This window comes from Atta cephalotes (assembly GCF_000143395.1).
Source record: "Atta cephalotes unplaced genomic scaffold scaffold00003, whole genome shotgun sequence".
NCBI lineage: Eukaryota > Metazoa > Arthropoda > Insecta > Hymenoptera > Formicidae > Atta > Atta cephalotes.
In genome coordinates this window covers 1,902,419-1,921,988 of record NW_012130067.1, presented here as the reverse complement: position 1 = coordinate 1,921,988, position 19,570 = coordinate 1,902,419, and the positions used below count along the sequence as shown (strand labels likewise).

At 38.8% G+C, this 19,570-nt stretch overlaps 1 protein-coding gene across 1 annotated transcript in view; it reads right to left on the bottom strand.

Moving 5' to 3' along the window:
• Positions 1–19,570, bottom strand: part of LOC105625723 — a 140,744-nt gene that overhangs the window by 38,143 nt on the left and 83,031 nt on the right. Inside the window, exons 5-11 of the mRNA XM_012207046.1 lie at positions 18,880–19,090; positions 16,168–17,291; positions 15,227–15,440; positions 14,864–15,115; positions 13,803–14,166; positions 12,409–12,703; positions 6,117–10,841 (exon numbers count right to left, since the gene is read on the bottom strand). Of these exons, the coding sequence (XP_012062436.1) occupies positions 6,117–10,841; positions 12,409–12,703; positions 13,803–14,166; positions 14,864–15,115; positions 15,227–15,440; positions 16,168–17,291; positions 18,880–19,090 (7,185 nt within the window). The remainder of the gene's footprint in view (positions 1–6,116; positions 10,842–12,408; positions 12,704–13,802; positions 14,167–14,863; positions 15,116–15,226; positions 15,441–16,167; positions 17,292–18,879; positions 19,091–19,570) is intronic.

The following is a 19,570-nucleotide window of genomic DNA, read 5'->3' as shown; positions in this document are numbered from 1 at the left end:
CATTTGGTGACACAAGTCGACATAAATGTCGTTCTATCTTTGTTACTCATTGAATGCTGAATTGAATACTGAAAAACTAATGTTATATCAAGCATTACTTTAATTGAAAACAATTGTGTGTTAATTTAATAATACTAATTAATGAAACAAATACGTCACGCTCCTGTTTCAAATGTTTATAAAATTTTATGTGTTTCATTAATATTATTATTGAATTAATAAAATTATTTTCAATAAAAATAATGATGTTGATATAACGTCATTTTATAAGAAAGATAGAATAATATTTGTGTCAACTTTACTATTTTTCATTTGCTGGTTAACTTGTAGTTTAGACTCAACCTCACTTAACTTGATGATAATATAAAAATTGTGTTTTTTTCTATGGTATGACTAATCATTAAACTGATGATTTTGTAATGTGTGAAGCTTTAAAAATACTACAAAACTATCAGTTCAATTATTAATCATGTCTAAAAAGTATGATTTGCATTATTATCAAATTAAGTCTACCACAAATTAATCAGAAAATTACAGAAAATGAAAAACCAGACTTACTTGGAAAGTATTTATAGTTTAAATTATCTACCCTCACTTTTGAGAAAAAGAGAATAGAATAGTTGCCTGATGATAATTACAGTTTTTCTGTTGTACAATCGATATCTTCACTTTGTTTTGTCTTTAATATTAAATATTGATAGCTGAAAATAGATTAAAATAGATTTTAAAAAATGTCGAAATGTAGAAGCATTAAATCAGCAATAATGTTCAGAAATAATAATTTCGGAATGATCCTTATATTTTTTTGTGATATGCTAATTGATGTATATATAAATTTTCATTAATTCAATGCTTTAAAAATTTTCTCTCTTTTAAGTTAATAAAAAAATAGAAAATATTAGTGAAATATCGACAGTTGAAAATCAGTGAATTAAAAATTAATATAAGTATCGAAATATATAAAATGTACATGCATTAAATCAGCAATATTTGGAAATAATAAAAATTTCTGAATGGCCCTTATATTTTTATGATATGCTAATTATTGTATACCAATTTTCATTAATTTAGTGCTTTAGAAACTTTCTCTCTGTAGTTACTAGAAACGATACGAATATTGTAACATAATACTGTTTTCAAGGAAATTTTGGAGAAATATTGATATCGAAGTTGTTGATATCTTAACGAAGTTATTCATAGTTTCCCTTCGTTAGCGAAATCTCGCTATTTTGATTTCGAACTTCGTGAGCTCGGAATTAAACGTTCCCGATAACAGTTAGATTATCGTGGCGTTATTTCGCGTCTCACAGTTCTTGGCACATTGAAGCTGTATAAAAATAAAATGCTTTAAGCACCGTGTGGCATTCTGTTGGAATCCGATACAGCGCTACTTCATTTCGCGAGGCTTGGTGTGCGATTACTTAATCAAGATCGTTATCCTCTCTTTCACACTTGATGATCCTTCTATCGTGCTGTCGCATATAAAATTATCATTAGCGTCCTTCTCTCATGCTATTCATTAACATACTTCATCTTTTTACTATAGCCTCTTCAATTTATATTTAAATCATGTAAATATATTCTAATATTTTAAAATATTTTAAAATATTTATTTCAAGATCCTAAGCACAAATAATTAGTACGATTCTCATTAACAATCTGGAAAATTATAAAAAATGATTTTTGTTTAAATTAAAATGGAATTTTTCTTCTCGAAAATTCGATGATTATATTTTTACATGTAACAAGTGTTACAGACAAGCTATAAATTCGAAAGAATTAGCAGTTTTGTAGATCAATTCCCGTTTCGGGAAATAACGTTCATTTTTCGTAGGTTGGAATGTGATAAATGAGTTTTCGTGCTTGAACATGTTGTGGCTTTCACGGACGATGAAAGTTTGATTTTTCGCCGAGGTCAGTGGCAGCCAGTCGATGAGTAGAACCGCATTACTGAAGTGCCAATCACAGGCGTATCGCGGTGAAGCTTCGGCACTCAAATTGTAAAAATATTCCACTAGTTTTAACCTATGTTATGCTATCAATCCCAACATAAAAAATGGAGATGATATACATCAGAATTAAGTATTATTCAATTACTAATTTGTGCTTTGATTTTAGTGTTCGTTTAGTGAAAATTCGCGACTGAAACTGGTTACGCGTTTCACATTGGGGTTCTCACTCGTATATATGTAATACAAAATGAAAAATTAAATAGAACATATCGAAAAATTTTTAAAGGTTATCGAGAGAAATTATATATATATAAAATAGACATGAATTATTTTACTATAGTTTAGAAGATACGAATCAATAAAAAAGAGCAGACATATATAGGAATAAAATGTCATGAAAATAAAAAAAGAGTCTAGTTTTAAAATATTTCGGAAATTCTATTGTTTCCAGAATATAGAAAATCAATTTTAGTCATTGAAAATACATATTGAACTTAACCTGCAAATGAAGATTGACAAGAACAAACTATTGTATTTTATAAAATCAATATAGAAAATTGATTTTTTTTACTCTAAATATTGAATATAATTTTACTCTAAGTATTTTAAAAATATATATAGAAAATCAAATTTGATGTTTATTCTTTGTTGTCAAAAATACAAAATTTTCCTAATTACCGTGTTAAAATTAACGAACGAATTTCCATACGAGAATAAAATTGAGATAGAGAATGTTATTCCGTGTTTTCAATATCACAAAGGTGACTAACGCGCTCATATTTTATGACATACAAACAAAAAGAAATTGACACTACTTCAGAACATAAAAATTATTTTCTAAATTACTGTAAGTATCTTTTGTACCTCTTATAAAAATATTTAAAAAAAATGAATGAAAAAAATGATTCTTTTACCGAGATTATGCCAATTGATTTCAATCTTCGATGGAATATATGCCAGCATGTGTTTAAATCAAATATTGAAATGCTGTGGCTGGCATCAGGAAATTTCAAACGATCTAAGGTTAAAAATACACGTTGCAATATCTGACTAGATGGAGTGTCTCCCTCAGATTTTTCGTTCGGTTCAACGAATATCAAATGTATATGTAGCAATCCATCGGGTTGCTTCGATACAGACCCGATATTATCCCGTTTTCAGGAACCAATTCTTTCGCCATGACGTCGAAAACTCTTGTCTGAGTTCTTATTAATTCCACGAAATCTGGAACACCCAACGTGGGTCCGGCGAGACATTAATTATGGAGTATCGCAGCGTTCGAGTCCCATAAAGGGAAAACGTATCAGGAAGGAAAGACCGAAAAATTTCTCACGCGACGTCAAGGTATAATCGATCGACATAGTAGAGGGAGCGAGAGGGAGAGAAACTCGGTTCTACAGGCACGCGTTCTTTCTCGTTGATATTTAACGATCCCGCGAAGAATCGAAGGTACGAGCAGTTGGGCCGTAGATATCACTCGCAGTTCCATAGAATCCATCCACTTCAAGTACACAGCGTCGTATGCGCGTGTTATTGACCCCGAGACAAAGTGCGACGAAGTCACAGACGGTGTCGACGATATTATAGGACGCGGATTCTTATAGGACGCGGATGCGCACTTACGATATTGCGTTCAACATGTTATACGACATTTGCGACAATGCAACAACAGACTTTCTATCCATCGATAGACTTTACAAAGTCGTTCACGTACCAACGGAGTTTCCGAGTTGCAGCTATAGCTATTAAAGCGCGTGATGCGCAAATAGCATGACTGCTCGAAAACGCAAGGACGATCCCGAGAGAGCACCTCACTGTCATTCAAACAGCCTTAATGTCTATAAGGATAATGTCGTCTCTCCAAGGAAAAATTAATTGACAGCAACGCTCCAAAGAAAATTAATTAGGACGACTAATTGTCCTCGATTAATTGTCAGATACGTTGGGAGAACGCGAACATTTAATCGGGGATAATAAAATCGCGACTTTTTTATGCTCGAATTTTTACACTGAAAATAACGGAGCAATAAATTATAATGTAATTACATAAATTTTGCATACTGTGTCTTTCATGATAAACTGTATAAGTAGAAAAAAATCGCATGCGCGATTATAAAACGTTTATAAAACGTTTATCATAATTAACAACTGTTCCATACCTAATATTATTACATATTTTATTCACTGAATAATATTGACACATTTAGAAATCAAATTGCTCATTGAGGAACACTTTTAGTGATGAAGGAATATCTATTCCAGAGCGGCTGAATCTTATCTGTGATACTAATGCTACCCATTTGTCAGAGCTGTCTTAACTATCATCAATTTGGTCCTTTCTCAATAATATATCCGGTCATTAGAAACGAATTTGAGTTTTCAGGACGTTCTAAAAATGTGATAACTTACCTGAGAGATATTCTACTCGATTCGTTTCTTGTTTCGTTTATTTTTAATTACCCTTTTGTACAATTTATGTATAACGAGCTATATACATACTTAATTTAAAGTAATTCGATCGAATCTCTTAGTTAATTGAATAAACTTCCGAGATAATTAATAATCTTGCTGACGGCATACATTGTATTCCCTAAAGCTAGTTCCATTAATCTTTGACTTGATCGAGAGAGATATTTTCGAGAGAGCTACTTCGAATTCTGCTTTACGACGATGAAACATCGCAACGATACATTTTGGCAAATTGCCTAGGCGGGTGAATTAAATGGAATCGCTGTAACTGTATACCGATAGTTCTGTCGATATCACCGTAAAAACATGGCTCACGAAACAATTCGCAATTCAACGTCGATTTCAACGTGGATTATAAAAAATATTGTCACGCGTGAAAACGAGAGATCCTACATAAATAGTGTAAATTTTATTTAAATTACTTCGATTTAAAATAATCGAAGAAATTAAAAAGTTTATCTTTGACAAAAAAACATTATTCTTATCGTATCGATAATGTCATTATTTACTTATAGTTTGAATTAATTAACTGGCACAACTTAAATTAAACTTTAAATGAATAAAAAAGAGAATTAAATAGAGAACATAATCGTCTTGGATTATACCAATTTTTCGGCGGTAATATAATAAATCTTAAGTGATACATATATATTTTTAGAGTATCATCACATGCATTTGTACAAACACATACACATACACGATCGCAGCTTTATTGTAACTTTCTAAATACAACTTCAATGCTATTTGTTTATTTTGTTGCTATTGCAATATAAATTAATTGTTTATTATTTCGCGCGAAAATCTGATTTTACGTGCAATCAGTGTGATGAATAATCTCACAGTAAATAATTAAATGAATCAAGCCGCGTTTTTAATCATCTCGTAAACGCACTCACACAGTCGCGCACCAGGCCGTGTTCCAAGTCGCATCGATCGTACAACTTCATCCGCTCAAAGTTACGTCTGAATGCATTATTCAAACTGATCCTAGAATTCAACAAACTCGTCCGGTAAAAAAAAGGAGAAAATCGTGATGAATAAATGTGAACTGGATCACGGCCTGGTCCATAATTAACAAGGACAAAGAAGTAGCTGCATCGTTGTGCAAGCCACTGCAAGCGCAGGTACATTTGGTAGCGAAAACGTCGAGTTTAATCCTAAAGAGCGAGCTTAAACTGATGCTTACTAGTAATTGGCTAAAATCACAAATATTTTTACCAATTATAGTTTCATATTTTTAAAAACATAATGGATAAAAAAGTTTTGAAGTGTAGATATATTTGGCTGCTCGAGCAGTAAAGATAAATCTATTTTTGAATAGTAGAAAATGTTCCGAAACTATCGAGCGTCTTTTTCAGCCACTAATAATAGATGGCAAAGTAAAAGAAGACACTCGTCTGCTTCGATATGACGTGATTCATCGAAATATTCATGAAAATTAAGGTTTCGAGATAAATGAAGAATTTTCTTCAAATTTTCTTCAAATTAAACTTGTTGCAAAGTTTATGGCACAGAATATTTGTGGAAGCATCTCTTACATTAACAGCTGCTACTATTTAGGATTAAACACCTATCGCACACTAGATCCGTAGTCACGTGAGACGAGTCGGTCGTGTGGCGGCAGTCTGGCGATTTGGAACACGGCCCCGCATAGTCACTGCCTGTACACCCCAGCGTTGTTGAGGAGCCACTCACCTGTAGCCCGTTTACACGGCTCCTGTCTTGGTTCCTGCCTCTTGATCGGCATCTTCATCGGCAAGGCGTCGCGTACATCCGCGATATCGACTGGTTTTACGATAACGTCTACTTGCTCGTTGTCGATCGCTGTATCCATTGTCATTATCATCGTCGTCGTCGTCGTCGTCGTCGGCGTCGCTGTCATTGTCATTATCGCCGTCGTTATTGCGTTCGTTGTCATCATTGTCGTGGTCGCCGCCGTGACGACGGCGAGCTGTGAATCGTGAGCATCTCCAGATTGTTCCACGACCGGCAACCCTCGCCCCGAGTCCGCCATCGAGGTGCGCTGCTGTTCCTGGAGTAAGCAGGCGCTCGACAACAAATCCCATTGGCGGAGCTTCTCTCGGTCGAGCTCGAACGATGTCGCGGACATACGGGCGTCCGAGATCGAGCGAGCCGGGGGAAGGTTGCCGTCCTCTAAAAAATGATTCCTATCCGAAACGGTAGGCTTGTGATACGCATTGCTTTGTGGATCCCACACGTAACCGCCGGTGCCGATCATTTCCATCGACAAGGTTTCGTAAGTGACGTCGTCATCGTCCTCGATCGACTGTTCTCGCGTATGATGATCCTTGTTTGTCCTACGTTTGACTCGCGGTCGCTCACCGCACGAAGATTCCTCTGTGCAATTATCCCTGCGTAAAACAACACTGTCGTTCACGTAGGTTGCTCCTCGAGTGATTTTGCCACGTGACTTCGCATCACCAGATCTTCCAGGTCTCGGCGGACTGTCTAGATTATCCAATGATCTGGCGTTTCGCAGGCTCACCCTTCTCAGACTCTCGCACCAAAGGCTATCCTGCTCCCAGGGATCCTCGGAATTGAAACTGCTATCAATCATGGCACTATGATTGTCAGATGATGGCAAATTTTGCGACGTTGCCTCGATTTGACTGGTCGGAGCCATTGAAGTAATCGCTATCGCTGTCGTTGTCGCTGCCGCCATTCGGTTAGCTCGGTTTCGCTGCTCTACTAAATTTTGCAGGCCGACGTCGTCGAGTAATCCCTCCAGAGATCTTGACCGACGATGAGACGCCTGTGTGACGTGCGTCGGTTCCGTGTTATCGACGTTCCCTGGATTAACGGACTTATCTCTAAGACCGTGGGGATATAAGTTTCTAGTCTCGGGCAGAGATACATCTGGCAGTGGATCAGTGGACTTTACCCGGCGTAGCGTGTCAGCTTCGTAGAAATTTCTCTTATCTACGAGAGCAGCCTTATTGTCGCCTAGTAGTTGACAGGTCGTCCGCCTCAATTCCGCAGCGATACGTCTAGCCTCGTCTATGTCGTCTACTTGAATTTGTCGCGGCATTTGCCGCGCAATCGGATTCACTATACGACCGATATCATTCCGCTTGTTTAAGCCGATCGCCGCGTCATCCCTCTGATTATTCAGTTGAGGCAATCGTGAGGTATGGCCGATCATCGGTTTGGTCAGCTCCATGTCCACGCTGTTGACACTTGCCTGGAGATCAGAATAGTAATAGGGTGCTCCCGATTGATCACTTTGAACACGCTGCTCGCCGGCATTTGGTAAATATGATTGCTGCAGAACAGAGTTTATAGTTTGCATCGACATTGGATTGGGATAATGACTCGAATCCTGGCTGGAAGTCGATCGATGGTTCGGCAGCACATGTCGCACACATGTGTCGTGACTGGCGGACCTTGAGTGATTCGGAAACCTTTGCTCGGAATACGCGTTCACGTTCTGCAGCATATTCGTCAGCGTGCTGCCGTGATTCACTGAGGACATGGATGCGCTAATAGGGGAGTGCATCGAAGATTGCGCGCTCGCGGGTCTCTGACAAGCCATGGATGTCGAGATGGACACCGCGGCCGATGCATTCGAGTAACTAGAATCCCTGCTGTGAGAGATTGGCAGTGCGCTAATGCTCTGAGACGTGCTCTGCATCCTGTGATCGCGCGGTGGCTCGCTGTCGGATCGAACCGCCGGCGAACCGCGAAGCGGTGAGAAGCTCGCGACGTTTTCGTAATGTGCGTCGCCGGTGAAGGACTGCGAGTGTTGATGAGTTGGCGGTAAATCGGATACTCTCATGGATGGCAAGCTGCTTGCCGAGCCAGTCTTGTTTTTGCCGGAATAATCGAACGGCCGATCGAGATTACTGGACATTAATTTCATCTTCCTCGATAAATCCTGACACGTGGTCTTCTGCAATTTATCGACCACCAACATATTCTCGTTGAATCCGTAGATACTGTTGTAGCTCGGATCTTTCGCATAAAGATCCACGTTGAACGCATCTCTAGCTTGTAATTCTTCCAAGTATTGATCGAGGTCAATGCTCGCGCCGTCGAAGCGACTTCCCAACGATTCTAATTCGTCCAGACTATCTAGAACTTCACAAACGTCATCGCTGACTGGTCTTCTCTTCAACTGCCTGTATCTTGCTTCTTCTTCTGGATTTCTAAGCTCGATCGAATCGCTTCCGGACGCACTTTCCAACGATATCCTGCTATCTCTAAAAGTGGAGCTGATGGTTGCATCAGAGAACCTTGACGGTGGCCTGTGCGTCTCTATTTGTCCTACTGGTTTATTCCAAGATTTTGGAGAATCGCGATTCAACGCATTATCTTTCATCGTAGTCACCTGTGGCGAGACCTTCTTTATTTCTAACGATTCCTGCATATCCAATGATTCTAAATCATCTAACGGTGGTGGAGAGGTCGGTATTGGTGGCGGGGATACTAGCTCACTATCCGACGAGTCGTGTAATTCTGCCATCATGTTGCGACTAGCTCCCAGATAGTATGAAGCCGGTCGGAAGGTGTCGGACAAACTGAATCGCGGATGCCGTGGCGCGTCTATGGATTCTAGGTCCTTGGACGATTCATCATCGGCGTCAGAACTGTCGGATTTGAGTGCCGTCAAGATGTCGGGCAGATCGCCTCTGGAATGCGGCGAATTCTCACTGGCACTGCTCTTTTTCATCGAGGATGCTTTACTACCATCTTCGTCCTCCTTTTCGGACAATTGATTTACTTCCATATACACCGGCTCCATCTTGTTATCCCGCACGCAGACAAATTCGTAGTGAGACGACGGGTCCAATGTAGAATAATCGCCTGAATCATGCTTTCTGCCGTCTTCATTCGGTGCCAAAAGAGAACGAGTCATTCCATTCTGCGCCATCTCCACATACGAGCTTTCTTCATCGGCGAATAGACTTTCCATCATCTTAGGATGCGGTCTATCATCACTGTTAGGATCCAATATGGCCTTTCTAGGAGACATGGGAAGATAGTGATCTTCACTATTAATATCATCCTGGTTCGAAATGATATCGTTGTCAGTGGAGAATTGGTCGCTGTGTGTTAATAAAGATTCAGTCATACTTGTTCTTGTACAGCTAGGACTCGGAATAACATTTAAATCAGTTGATGGCACGCATTGTATATTCTTACTCGATTGTTCTGTCAGACTGTCCTTTGAACTGTTCATTTTATTTTGCTTCAAAGATTCATCAGAATTCTGTACGACATCTGTATACAGAGTGTCCAAAGTAAAATGTTGCGTAATATCTTCGTTCTTCTCAATAAATTTTTCTTTCTCATCGTCTCTATCTCGTCGGTCCAAATTACTTCCAATATCATATCGTAACGTTTCATTATCACCGTAATCTCCGCGATGCTTCGATTCTTGCCGTTTCTCGGATTTCGATCGATTAGTCTGTTGTGATTTTCGTTCGAAATCCGCTAAAAGATCTTTGACTGATTTGTTACTGTCAGTTGAAGCTTGTTTAGCATGTCCTTCTTCTATGCTTTTGTGCTTGGAAGCATTCTCCGAAGCATTTGTATCACCTAAAGCGAAACTGCGTATGACAGACGAGGTTTTGTTTGCGCAGTCAAGCTTTGAAACATGAGCTTCAGTCGCCTGCAGTGGCGATACTTTCAACGGCTCCTGCATAGTCAATATTTCCTTGACCGGACTGGCGCCATCCATGTTCATCTCGAAAGACCTAATTCTACATTGAACCAGATTCATAGTCTCAAATTTCTCGCTCTCATCTTCCGTTTTCGATGGCACCGGCACTTTCTTAGGGTTAATGTATTGATAAGAAAACTCTTTTATAACTTTGCTCTCATCGATGCCAGGATCCCATTCATCATTATCGTCCTTGGAATCCCATTGTACGTTCTTTTGAACGTGCCAGGACTCGTTAGTTCGATAACCACACAAATTGTCGGATCTATTGCTCTCGGTCATACTTGTTTGTTGTCCGTCAAATTTTTGCTGAGCGAAACCGTAGGCGGTCGACGACTTCAAAATACCCAGTGGTTTCTTCGGAGTCTTGTGCCTCGCAGGGTCCTCAAAGGCGGTCTCGGGATCTGATCTTCTAGATAACGATTGTTTGTCTGTTGAGGACGATGCGTACGCATAATCGTTTCTCATCATCGGCGGAAAGCTGACCTCGTCGTAACCGGCATCCGGTGGTATACCACCCAGAGAGGAGAGCATGCTCCCCGGGTTCGCTTTACGACTGTTAAGGATTTGTGACTGCGAGGTCTGATTAACACTCGTGCGGCCGGTCCCGGGTATCGTGACGTCCTGGACGGCGGACGTCGCCGTCGCCGTCGATGACCGATCGTCGCCGGCGTGCCGGGGGCTCCTTCCTGCATGCGTGGGTCTGCGCGAGCGCTTCCTCCGGACATCTCCCAGCTCTGATTTGTTCGTTACAAAACACAAAGACACGAGTATGTCCGTTACTTACGAGTGCCGTGTATATGTGTATGAGAAAGAAAAATAATCCCATTTATTCCGGTTTTTATACCCACTAGATAACTCTAAGCAAACTCTAAGCAAATTCTCGTTTCTATATCCATTAGATAACTCTAAGCAAACTCGTCAAGCCCGACAACGACATCAATGATCATTGCACCGTGTAAGCAGCAAAGACATCTATTGTCTATTTTAATTATTAACAATTAAAGTTAAATTTATATATTGTTAAAGTTAAATTTATATGTGACTATTTGAAAGGATTTTATACATCTTGAAAGTTTACGATCAGCTTGAGAATGATAAAATTCAGAGAATACATATATTAAAAATAAATTTCTTGTTGCGCGATTCGATCGTAATTAATTTTAATTGATGCAATAATCCCGATAATCGACTGATTTTGCGGTTAATCATATAAATAGCGGACACGCGAGCTGGAAGGTAGCAATCGTAATTGCGTAACTACGGCAAGTAGTGTTAGTGAAATTCTTTGGCATGCCATGCTGACCCATATTTTCTACGGTAATCTGATTGCGATCGATGTTAAGTCGAATAGGATATCGATATTCGGTCACTTAGACAGGTAAGTTTTAAGATTGTTAATCGTTCCCATTCACCAGCCAGCTTAGACCCAACAGCAGCAGATAGAAGGAGCCCCGCGGAGAAACGCTCGCAGATATCCAGATTTTTAATTTCCTCTTGTATTTTATAATTACATACTTCACATCTCGTTGAACTGATATGATATATATATAGTTAATCGTTTCCTCGACGATTATGTTAGTAAATAAAAATAAAGGAAAAGCAGCTTCGATTTTATAATCGATTTTATAATGCTTCGCAATTCGTGAAGAATAATTCGGGTGCCTTGCATTAATTACATTTATTCGCACAATCGGGAAAATATTTTCGTTAGACTACATTTTTTTTTACATGTCATTGATTGAAAACATGCTGGTAATTTTTATTTACAATGAAAAAAAGGACGGACATAAAATCGCTTGACATATTTCAGTTATAACATAACGAATACCATTCACAAAATACGGAATTCTCGACGTGCGTTTTCGTGAAAAAAAAAAAAAATGCCTTTGTTTCCGCGAGCAAATATGCACATTGAATTCTTCACCGTGTTAGCAATTAAGTACCATCATGTTAGCATTTGGATTATTTTTAGCTGTAGGTCAACTATCTACTTCTAACTGAATACACCGCAGACAAGGCGCTTTCGAGGGACTCGAGGCGATCAAAATATTTGACAAAAAATTCACAAAGTTTTTTTTTTCTTTTCAAAAACAGTGGATGAATCTGTCTACAGAAGATACTTATAATCTTTCCAATAATTCGAACATGCTTTGTTTCGAGCACATGCTCAACGTCCTCAAAATTTCGTTCCCCAAAAGAGATAATTGTTCGCGCGAACTTCAATATTTTGACCAGGTCCCTCGTTACGCAGGGCGACCGAAGCTACCATTTAAATGATAAGTTCAGGCGAGCTATCCCTACCTTCGTCATCGCTGGAATAGCTGTTGTAGCGTGGCACGTTGACGGCGGTCCGACGACCGTCCGAGCTCTTACTCCTGACATGCGAACGATGCCCGTCCTCTCGCCTTCGGGAGTGACGATTCTCCGCTACGGCGGCCTCGTGCGCTGCCAAATCCAGCAGCGCCTGTTGCTTGTAGTAACTCGAAAGATCATTTTGCACCCTGCCCCTATTGGCCGAACCGGATGGCTTTCGTGTCAACGGAGATTGCAGCATACGCTGCTTCCATTCTAGCAGCCGCTTCATCGATTCTTCGCGCTGAAATACATATTGTAACGAACCTTCCCATTAGCTAACTGAGAGAAAGATATATGCTATTTTTTTGAAGGTACGCGGAGAGAACGATTTTGCTGAAGTATCTAAAAATTTAGCTGGATACAGATCTGAAAACAATACCGTTTAGACCATCAAAATAATTATTAAATTGTTTGCTAAAATATTAAAACTGTTTGTAGCATCGTTATCAATATTTAAGTGTTTTTATTAATTATTTTCATAATCCAAACAAATGTTATTTTCAGATCTGTATCTAGCTAAATTTTTTAATACTTCAACAAAATCGTTTTTTCCATATATTTATCGATCTCTCGGGGCTTGACTGCTGATGGCGATATTAATAATTAAAATTTTCGATAATAGGATAAATGAGAAATTAAAAAAAGCTATTAAAAATGATTAATATGACATGAGTAACATAATAGCAATGACGACGATTGAGTGAACGATGGTGAAAGTACGGGCAAAAATACGAGAGAATCAGGATGAGGTAATGTGCAGCTATGCAACGGGGCTGTCGTGAATCACGCTTATCCACCGATGTTACCGACACGGTTGTCTTGTATGAGCTGATGCGAGCAATGCTGATGGTCTACCTGTCGACACTTTCTGATTCTAAGAAGCGCATCGCTCTATGACTCATTCTAGCTTTTCCGGGATATGAACGAAAAGCAAGTTCGAAAAAATTCACTTAGAAATATTTGACAATACATTTTTACATCGCATAACTCTAGCGCCAGTATTGATACGCTTTACAAATAACATTTCGTACATTCATTTAATTCGAAAAATGAATTTTATATTCGTAAAATATTTCAGTTAACAAAATCTGTATTTATATTAATCGATTTCACTTGTAAACTTCACTTGTAAACTTTAAAAAATAAAACAAGAATATGCCGATTTTTCAAAGAAATTATATAACTTAGGTACATCCCTTGTATTATATAATTGTTATATTATAAGGTTGATATTTATCTAAAATATATCGATATATTAATAACACGATGAAATGTTATGAAATGTTTTGAGAAAAAATTCGCGCATTTTTATGAAAGTAGAAAATACTAGATCTCCTTACCTGCTGAATCTTGCGTTCACCATCCCGCGAGTCCTGTTCGGAGGACCTCTCGGCGTAGTCGTCGTCGTCGGGATCAAGGGCGGCAGGATGCCGTGTCCTTGGCAGACGCGCCGATGCCGATCTGCAGAACTGCTGCTGTTCGCTCCATCGTCTGCTGGCACCTGCGTGACCGGCGTGACACGTCTGAGCGATGTGGGTTCCATGGGCAGCATGACCCGCTGCTCTTCCCCACCCGTCGTACTCGCCGCGTGGTATTCTACGAGGAATCGTGTTGTCTTCACCATGTGTCAGCGTTTCTCGGCCATTCGCCTCGCAGCTCTTCTCGCGCAAAGATCTTCGAAGTTTCGGATCAGCACCCATTATCCTGATAAAAAATAACTTGAGTAACGTTTCTTTTCTTGGATTCAGTTTATTGTACCGCGTAATTATGTTCATAATCCGATAGAAAGACGTACTACTATATTATTTTATTTCAATTGTATTTTCGTATAAGCACTGTCCCATTCTATAAAATTTAAAAGGTATATTTTAATTTTTACAGAACGGGAAAGTTACTGTAGTGGCACTGAAACAATGTCATATTTTAAACAAAGAACACAATAAAAAGAACAAAATAAAATAACGAATTATAACAAATCGTGCTAAAAAAACTATAAGATTTTAAAAATAGACTTTCGTCTTTTAAAGATTAAAACATTTAATATTTTTTTATTTTAATATTTTAGTACTCTACATTATAGCAATTCAGCTTTTTAAAAAAATACTTTAAAATATCGAGTAAATAGGAGAAAATTGAGCTGGTAGACTCTTCAAAAATTCATTATACATTTATATTTATATACATTTTAAAACTTGATTGGTTGAACATTTAGATATCTATATGTATATTTCTATCTATTTTGAATTTCTATATTCAAAAATTCCTCTAAAAAATACACGCAACTCACGCATATATGCGTACTTTAAAATATGTAGGGTTTTTTTTAAGTATTTAATTGGAATTTTAGGGGGAAGCCTCCATAAGGTTTAATCATTTATTCGGACGATGTACTATGACTCACTCGGAATGTCTCTGCGTCAGCGACTGAGCGGGTATCGTGTGCTGCTGATGTACGTGATCCCGTTGTACGCGTCTCAGAGCAGGGCAAGTAGAATCCGACAATGTGGATATTCTATTTTCATCGGTTTTATCGCGGATACCTGGCAGCTTCGGCTGCATTGTGACACGCGAGAGAGACTGATTCCTCTGCTGCTGGTAGTGTTGAGGGGTTTGATGCAAATACACCGCAGACTGCCGCATCTGAGCTGCGTATCTAAGCATAAACGTGAGCAGAGAGTGAATATATTTCAGTAAAGATCGATTTTCATTCTCTTTTTTTCGATATTTACATAATTTAAAGCCTTAAAAATTTACGCGTTCCTACCTTTCTTCAGAATAGAAGTAACCGTCATTGGTCGTATCTGAAGGGTTCACTATATCTAAGCTGGATTTAGGCCTCTGCGGACGTCTTTGTTGATCCGGGGGTCTCTCGCATTGCGTGGGTTGTTGCTGGGGACGTCTTGCTGCTTCATACTCGAGAAAGTCTGCGCTATGCGGTCGCGGTGGTGGTTGAGTTCTAGATTGCCTTATTATTGCCACTAAACAAAATAAATTACAATATCCTTTTTGTATTACCGCATAGTTTAATTTTATTTATTAAATTACAGCGTTATTCGGCAATCTTTGTAACATGCAACTGTATTATGCAACACATAATTCAGTGCACATCATGCAGTAAAAAGAAGTTGAATTTCACTATATAAATAATGATACGTAAAAGCTCTAGATCAATTATTATAATGACACGATAATATAAGATAAAAATAGTATCCATTTCTAAAATTAACTAATAAAATAATAAAATTTTATGATTTTGCCGAATTAATATTCGGTTGCATTAATTAAAAAAAATACCGTTCACATTCACACTTTTTTAGAATAATCATATTTTAGAATAATCACATTTGAGAATAATCAATTCTTTTTATGCTTTAATATTACAAGACACGAAAATCACCATTGGCGATACAACAAAGTTAGAAAAGAAATTTTTTTTTTTTTTTCAGGAATTTGTGTTCTTCTTCATGTAATAATGCATATCGCCTTCACTGCAGAATTTTTCAAACGCGCGTCCTTAACAATCCAATAAGAAAGCCCGCTTTGTGACTTAGAAGGACATTGTTACAAATACATTCGCGTAGAATATTTTCATCTTTATTCTCTGGAAAGGGTATCGGCCGGAATGAAATGCCGGCCGTACTAATTACAAGCGCCTTTGTAGGGATCGCTGAAAAACAGAAAGCAAAAGAATGCACAAAGACTCACTGTTCGGCGGCGTGATGACGGGGGAATGCAGTTGCTGCAGATGCTGTTGTTGCGCGTACACAGGGATGGGAATGGGCGCTGGTGATGCGCCTTTGGTGTAACCGACCGGTCCTGCAGGTCTTTGATAAAGCTGTGGAGTGCCATAAACCTCCTCGTAATCGCCGTTGCCCCTGCTGCTGGTCCTCGGTTTCGCACTGCGACCATACGTGTCAGGAGTTCTTCTCTCCGTCGATTGGGAGGTCTGACCGTAGCCATAATGCAGGCCTGATTTATCGATTCGCAGACTCTGTTGTGACGGCTGATTCATCCGCGTGCCATAGATCGTGTTGTTCCTTTCGTAATCGGACATCGGGCTCTTGCTCGTAACTGTAACATCCGGTGAGACCGGGCTCTTCCGGTAATCCATATCCGGCGATGGCGTCGAGTACTCGTTGGAGCCATCTGTTAGTCTTCTAGGCTTCGGCGGTGCGTTCGCGTAAATCGGTTGTCCAAATTTTGTTCGAGGCATAGGTTGTATCGTTTGAATGCTGCCCGTACCAGGTATCTGCTGGGGCTGCTGTTGCTGTTGCTGCTGCTGCGGCGACTGTTGGACCACATGTTTATGTAATTGCGATGATTGATGAATCGGAAGTGCGTTCTGATGCGGCAAGTGATGATGAAGCAACGCTTGATGTTGATGCGAATGGCCCGGCTGCAATTGTTGCGACGGCAGCAAATGTCCGTATTGCTGCTGCTGCTGTTGCTGTTGCTGCTGCTGCTGCTGCTGCTGCTGCTGCTGTTGCTGCTGCGGTTGAGAGGTGCCGGGCTGGCCGTATTGCGGTGACTGTTGCACCCAACCATTCATCATCGGATGACCCAAATCGCTCGCGTGATTGTTGTTGGCGGAATTACCATTGCTGTTACTACCACTGAGGTTCGGGAAAGAGGCAGTGTTTGCGCTGTTCGGACTGGAGTTGTTATTGGAGGCATGACTGGGATCGTCTCGCGACTGGAAACCGTGAAAACCAGAGTCGCTGTCGTCGGCACTCTGATTCAGGATCGACGAGATCGACGAGACACTAGGTCGAGCGCTTCGTTCACCATCCTGCGCTATTTCTATGACTACCGCAGCCTCGCCCCCGCCACTAATAAATGTAAAATTGAAAAATCGGATATTATTTTTAGCCCGCATTAGTCGATATCGGGTCTTTCACCCGTCAAGCTTACAAAAAAACCGATAGTTTTTTATAAGGTTGAAGATAATTTATTGATAATTGAAGGAAGTTAATTTACAAGATTATGTATAATAAATATCCTCTCGATTCGACTTGAAAATTAGTATCAGTTTGATATTAATAGGATTATTGGAAATATTAATAGGATTATATTGAAGTTGCCAGATATATGACGCATATATATAGGTATAAATGAAACGAATTAATTTTAATACATTTCTCTAGGAGAGAAATTGATTCTCTAGGAGAGAAATTTTGAAAATTCCTCATATTATTAAATACACAGAAATTAATATTATTCCGGATACTGAAACTAAAATTTTAACATTTCGACTACTTTTCGATCATACAAATAAAGTTTCAACTAAAAGATGAACAAAGCTCATGAGAAACAAGCATTCGCTGTCCGCTGCTGCGTCTGCTGTCGTGCTGCTGACGACGTGCTAATAGACAACGGGTCAGCCCAGACTCATCCACCGGCAGTATCTCGCGGGTCGAATAACTCGAGAAACTAACTAACGAGTTAGTTACACCGTGATAACGCGCGAACGACAGATGCACTGCAACGTTTGCATCACGATACTTTCGCGTGTAAATAAACGCGAGTAGCCATGCCGCCCTAGTTTCCTTCGTGGCACATCAAAGAGATGTTCATCATTACTCCGTTGCCCTGTCGAGCTAATTTCGGGATCTTTGTTTGTATCTTTGGACGGAATTTACTGTCGAGATATCATCTTTTAAGACGGTGTTGAGCGTAGTTCAGACAATGGGGAAGTTTTCGTACGTCGTGAGAGCTTTTATTTTCGTGGAAGATTTTCAGTACGGAAGGAAGAGAGAGGTCTGCGATAGCCACAACGAAATTTTTATAATATTCAAAAGCTTCAGATTTCATGAATTTTGAAAAATCCTTGTATGTATGCAAAAAGTGGGATCAGATATAAATGTGAGGTAAAATTTCTATGCGAACAAAATGCAAATGCACGTGATGCATGAAACAGATCTGTATGCCGAACGGAATACGAAAGAAAGTAACAAGCGGATGAGAGTAAACTGGAAGGATTATTTCTACAAAGAAATACGTCATATGAAAAATTAAAAAAAACACGTGCAACATGATAGATGAATGTAACAGCAGCGATTATTACAATAATAGATTAAAAGAACCACTCGGTTTTTTTTTATCGATTGCATCACTGCATTTCGTTTTTCGTATCCGTTTATTTATTCAAGCTGCAGAATGGCAAGAGAGAAAAATGTATCTATTCCATGTTTTAAACTAATAATTATTAACGCATTGAAAGCGTACCTAACTTAAGTCACTCAAATTAGCATTCCTTAATTAGGATTAAATTATTAAATTTATTTAATTTCTTATGATTAATAAGGAAATTAAGTTTTAATTAAATTGTACTTGTTCTCAACTTTCTATACAATATCGCATAATTACTGTATGTTTCCTGTCTATTAAACAGCTTAAAAATACATGCAGGAAACTTACGGGCTAGGATCTTGTAAAAGCGTTGCCAGAGTCAGAGCATTCACCCACTGGTTCATGCTCTCTCGACTATCAGCCGCGAAGTGATAAGTCCTCATGTTCGCGTGTTCGGCCTTGAAGGCGAACTTCTTGTTGACTTTGTCTTCGGGTTTGCAGATAGTAACTCTATACGAAGGTAGTAATATCGAACCTAGCAGTTTCTCCTCCTCTGGGCCTGAAAATTAGTAAATTGCTACATTGCAATAAAAGCTACGATGACGAGACTAGTCTTATTTCTAAAACAATCAAGCAATCATATCTAGTTTCATTGAAATCTCGCGCATAGTAAATTGCTGAGCACATGATATTTTAATATGTTTAATGCGTTAATTTTCAATTGCAGAAAGTGCAGTTAAGTATAAATATAAATAACTATGATAAAATAACTATGATAAATGACTATGATATATTTTCGTACATTTCGTAATGAAAACTTCAGATGTATGCCACGTTCAGATAGTCGGTCAAACGCAAAAATATTTATAACATCTTGTTTTCAATTCTGACTAGTTCAAATATACCATTTGATGATATAACTGCAATATTCTCTGTTTCTCTCTCTCTCTCTNCTNATNTATTNTTNTATATTTTTATATATATATATATATATATATATATATATATATATATATATATATATATATATATATATATA